Raw genomic sequence first — 5,249 nt, 5'->3', positions numbered from 1 at the left:
TTTCTTTTCCAATCAAACAGATATATATGTATTAAAAAAAAGTGGTATCTGCAGTGGGCTGTACAAAATAAACATATTCCCTGAGAATCTGATTTGTAGACCAGGGCACGTCTGTAGCACCACAATGCTTCATGTATGTTGCGACACATTTCACCTCAATCAAAAAATGCACTCATCGCATTTGTATATTGCACTTTGTCATATTGCGATATCAATAGTATTTGGTGTTCAGCCCTAACCACCACAGGTGCTTGAAACTAATACTACTGGAAACATTATGGATTGACCTTTACTCATGTCATGAAAACACAGAGGCTTCAGATTACGTGATAAAATCAATTTTACTTGACTTTATATTGTCATGTGAAGAAACACAACATTTCTTCTGTTTGCGAGTAGCGACCTACTGGTCCTTGCAGCACAAACAAGTATAAGTAGTGTCATTGCATATAATCTGTTACATACTTACAAGTGTATCTTCATGACTGTATTTATGTCAGATTGTACATAAGGCACGGGCTGCCAAAGCACAACATGCTTTGCAAAAAGGTGGAGTGTGGTTAACATTTTTACTAAAGTGTTTCCAGAAAAGGGGCAACAGCAAAAATGCCAAAAAAAAGCAGGGAACCTCCGTTGATCATCATCATTTGTTTAAGTTGCATCTATGACATAACCGTGTCTACCCACCTGTACATTCTGACGTGATGCTTAACATCATAAGTAACACAAGTTAACATAAGTCCTTGCGCCAGTAAAGTTTCCAGATTCAAAACCTGACCTCAGCTTGCCAGTGTAATGCGGTCATGCAAAACAGATGTGTAATCAATAAAAGAGAACATCCTCAGTCCATAAAATACCCATCCTAACTGTCATCAGCTGCACAGTAGCTGCAGTTCACTGGAGTTGTAGCTTAAAGCAGGTGCTGTCACCTCCGTCCCACCGAGGGCCTCCTGTCCCTTGATTTTCAGGTTGACAAACTTTATCTTCCAGCTGTTGTTCTCAAGTGGGGAACGAATGAGGCCAAATATTTGCTCAAAGATGCCGAGACAGGCTTCATCTCTGTGGATGGTCCCAGCCACGGCCACCAGCACCAAGCCGTGGGGGGAGGCCAGGGCCTTGAGGCCATAAGGCTCCAGGTTTGGACTGAAGAGGAGGCGCTCCTCTCTGGACAGGGCCAAAAGACGAAGGCTAACCAGCTCAGCGCCCAGAAAGTCCTCCATCTGCTCACTGCCAGTTCTGAAAAAGACTCACCAGAGTTAGTGTGTGTAAATGTCATATCATTATCAGTCAGTCTTGTTTTATTTGTTCATTTCTGTTTCAGCATACAACAGAAGCTAGTATACCCTTGTGCAATATGACTTAAAACTCAAGTGCTTCTAAATTGTGTTCACCCCAGTAAAGAATTGTCTCCTATGAACATTTAAATTCAAATATTTTAGAAGCACTACATTCAAAATAAAAGCTCAAAGTCAAAACTCAAAGCAACAAAAACAAATAAAGCTGTGATCACTGACACACAGGTCAGAGAACCTGTGAGCACTGAAGCAAAACTGAGTACACCTGTGATTTCCAGTCAACCTAAGTACACAAACATGGCTAAAAGATGCCTCGTAAACACCAGAACTAGCTCATTTTTGACCTTTGTTGTGTCTATTGTTTACAATCACGGCTCCGAATGGAAAAGAATTGCCAGAGAAATTTAAAAAGCTGATTGTGAGACTTCACAAGGATGAGAAAGAATACAGGTAAATCTGTGACAAACTAAATGTCTCCTGGACTTTCAAAAACTTGGCAGAAAAGAAATATTTAACTACCAAAAACCTTTGTTGCATATAGTAGTAAAAATTGTATGTTTTTTTTAGTGGTATTACATTGTCATACTCATTCTGCTGTACACTGTTTATCCCTGTTAACAGACTTCTTACCTAGAGAGGAGACGTAGCTTCACATCTGGCCAGAAGTGTTGTGGTCCCCAGTCTTGAGGCTGTTGGCCTAGTGAAGGGTTCTGACTGTTCATGAGCTGGAAGAACCACTGGCAGAACTGCTGCCCAAGGACCAGTGGGTCAAAGCCTGGCCCAGCCTTCATATCTGTGGAATCTGATGCTGTCTCTGTGGGCTGTCGCCGTCGGTTCTCATCTCCTTGATGGCTTTTGTCAACCACAACCTTAATGGAATGAGAGGGTTTTGCCATTCTTGCCATGTAGTGCTTTAAATGTTCTTAGTACTCAGTTCCAAGCAGCCCATGCTTCAAACAGCTACTCTGTGACTGTGTTTATCCTTGTAGCAATAGATCATTGCACTGAAACACCATTGTGACCTTTCTTTATTACATCAAAAGCTGCACTCCTTCAGAACACATATGGAAAAGCCTTCAGATGGATTCTAGTGAAAATCAAAAGCAAGTCCGACACATTATCTAAAGCTTGCAATTAGGTCATTTTATTTATCTCTTCCATCTAGCAAAGATCTTAGGCTGGCCTACAAGCTAAAACATTAGTCCTGCATTATTTGGAAGGTTGCTTCCTTATTATAACAGCAACTGCTGGTGCCTCTATCTACAATGAAAAGTATAAAAGCCCAACTTATTTACACAAATTTAGAACTAAAAGTATTTTCGACAGCAGCATTCATGTGGTAATAAATTCTCACCATCAAAATATGGAACATCAAATTGTGTCATCTCTCTGTGTAATCATCCAGATGAAGCTATCACAAAATATATGAATATTCCCACATACTTCTGAAATCTAGTTTCTGAGCCACATGTATTGAGTCATATTTTAAAGGCCACCTCTTGTGAAAGTCCCTTCCCCCCCCCCATATTTGTCCCTATAGTGTTTTTTAATGCTAGAAAACACATCATGTGATTTCGAGTTTAGAGATGTTTCACGAAGTTTGAGCAAAGTCAAAGCTGAAGTTTCATGTTTTAGAGGAAGCAATGAGGCTGAGTTACATCGCAGCCATTTTAAAGCTGGAAAGAGTTATTTTGATGGAAAAAAAACTTCTAAACATGTAACTTTGATACAGAGGGATCAGTTTTTAAAGCTGAATCATTGTCCAGCAAAGGAACTGTAAAGACTTGCAGTTAGCTACAAGGACAACTACCAGTTTCTAGCTTTTGGAAACTGGCTGCTCATTAGTTAAAAATGTAATGAATAATGCCAATTGTGTTTACGCTATTGAAGAAATGATGGTTATACAATATTCTGATCAGCCTTCACGATATTTACTATTCTTTGTGTAGCATTAAATAGACTGTAATGCCCACCAACCCCAAGCTGTGCTCTCTGTGTTGTTATGCAACATGTCAGAGCCAAGTGACTTGACTTAATTTTCATACCTTCGCTGACGACCAAAACTCCAGCGTCCTTTTCACCAGCTGGTGTTTCTCACTGTTTGGGGGCATCACTACACCTTCTTTGGCCAGGTACCTAAATATCAGTTCACGCTGAACCTTCTTCCTTCTCAGGAGCTCTTCAGCATTTTTAGTGAATGAGAGAATTGTTTCTGTAGCCTCTGCATTGACAAGGAAATATAAAGTACAAGACCAGTTAAAGATCCAATATCGTGCACCTTTGTAAATTAACTCAAATGTTCCCAGAGGGTGTCTTTACACATTTCCACTAAAAGTAATTTAAAAATGGGTTATTTCACCATGACTGTATAAGCCCAGGTTTCAGTCCTATTCTAAATGGACTCTCTGACTGATAGTACAGAGCAAAACAATTGACAGCTGACAGATGTTAGTCACTATGTTATACTGGTTCCAACGTCTGACAACAGAAACAGCAATTAATGTAAATGCTGATGTAAACACTAGCTCAGGTTAGGTTGTACTGAAGCACAACAGGTGACATGAAAACACAGAAACCCACTATACATTTGTTTACTGGTTTCAGATTAGTACAGATCTTCACCATTTGTGAATGGTCCTCAGCGTTACAATTTCTACATAGTTCTGGCCTTGAGGAGTGACTGAAGTAAACATCTTCCCATCGTAACAGCTTTTATTTTACACCTGCAAGTTGATCACAATCACAGAACCAATATGAGACCTTTAAAACCCTATAATCTGAACATAGCACACTTTAGATAGGTAGTTGTGAATTAGCATCAGAAAAGGCGGTTTGTAATCCCTGGTGTCAGCGCGGGAAACAATCCTGACAAATCAATCTTCCATTACTGCTCAAAGTATGAAACAAATAGCTCCGTTTACGACAGAGGGACAGAGTCAGACTCACAGACATCCTATGCTAGCTGACTTCCTGTTTGCTAGCTTGAACACATTAAAAGCTCACCTCTGGTGTTCTCCACTACTATCATCTTATTAGTGACCGTGTCACTGAGTGACAGTAGGTCGGCTGTTGTCATTAAACCCAGTATTTTTGTAAATCCAACACGTTCTCTTTCTGACAGTCCTGACATCTTCGCAAAACAACTTTTAGCCGCTTTCGTCCATTTGTGTCCTGTACAGAAATGTGTCCGTACAGGAACAAGTGCTAGTGCAAATCGGTCCGCTCAAAGCCATGGTTGCTATGGTACTACTGCTGCGTTCAGGAGGACTTGGGGTTCGGAAACCTTCCTTATAGAGTACGATTGAATGGCCCGTGAAGTTCCGACTGTGAAACTTTGATGTCGACTAAACTGTTACGAGTTGTGGCTGCGTCCAAAAAATGTACTAAGGCTGTGTGACAGCCTCTTATTTCCGTCACTTAACCTTGTCCGTTTTGTTGACGCATCCAAATAAGCTCGGCTGATGGTGCAGATTTCCATATGTTGTTGTCCATGAGAAGCTAAGTTTGTCCCAGTCAGTCATACAGATTGTTTACATTAACGTCGCTGGTCGTGGAAGTTTTGACCTCGGATTTAAAATTTTCCGACTGCCGCGTTGACACGAACGCAGCACGGAGGACACTGGCTGCTTTTATGATACTCATTTATATGTCATTATGGTAACTTAAAAGGATTTGGTATGTTAAAGGCTCACTTTTCTTCATCTATTCACCTCCACACCACCACTTTAAGGGGATTTCTTTTTTTTTAAATTAAAAAGAATTTAAAAAGATCCTTCCTATACACTGTGGTTTAAACTGGTTTTCACACAGATTCTAGGCAGCTGAGACTTATTCCTCGTGCTGGTTGCTTTACATTTTCATTTTGCTAGTGGCTTTCAGTTCACTTCACCCACACAAGTGAGGACACCTCCAGGATCTTGCTTAACAAGTCACAGCAAAACCACAACTTAGTCA

General features: G+C 40.5%; 1 protein-coding gene across 1 annotated transcript; it reads right to left on the bottom strand.

The window, feature by feature from the left end:
- Window positions 1–322: 322 nt before the first annotated feature.
- On the bottom strand, window positions 323–4,483 carry c11h3orf38 (chromosome 11 C3orf38 homolog). The gene is made up of 4 exons (XM_023291982.3): window positions 4,299–4,483; window positions 3,341–3,516; window positions 1,926–2,164; window positions 323–1,236 (listed from the first exon to the last, which is right to left on the bottom strand). The coding sequence occupies exons 1-4, from the start codon at window positions 4,423–4,425 to the stop codon at window positions 873–875; spliced, it is 906 nt and encodes a 301-aa protein (XP_023147750.2). The 5' UTR covers window positions 4,426–4,483; the 3' UTR covers window positions 323–872.
- Between the last annotated feature and the right edge of the window lie 766 nt (window positions 4,484–5,249).

This window comes from Amphiprion ocellaris, chromosome 11, assembly GCF_022539595.1.
Source record: "Amphiprion ocellaris isolate individual 3 ecotype Okinawa chromosome 11, ASM2253959v1, whole genome shotgun sequence".
NCBI classification, from domain to species: domain Eukaryota; kingdom Metazoa; phylum Chordata; class Actinopteri; family Pomacentridae; genus Amphiprion; species Amphiprion ocellaris.
This window is presented reverse-complemented; position numbering and strand designations above follow the sequence as displayed.

What these genes read in the sequence shown, in the direction of transcription:
- c11h3orf38 (XM_023291982.3), bottom strand. Translation starts at nt 4,425, where the DNA reads ATGTCAGGACTGTCAGAAAGAGAACGTGTTGGATTTACAAAAATACTG. An exon ending in AGTAGTGGAGAACACCAGAG is followed by an intron (nt 3,517 to 4,298) that starts GTGAGCTTTTAA and finishes TTGTCAATGCAG; the next exon opens with AGGCTACAGAAACAATTCTC. An exon ending in AGTTTTGGTCGTCAGCGAAG is followed by an intron (nt 2,165 to 3,340) that starts GTATGAAAATTA and finishes CATTCCATTAAG; the next exon opens with GTTGTGGTTGACAAAAGCCA.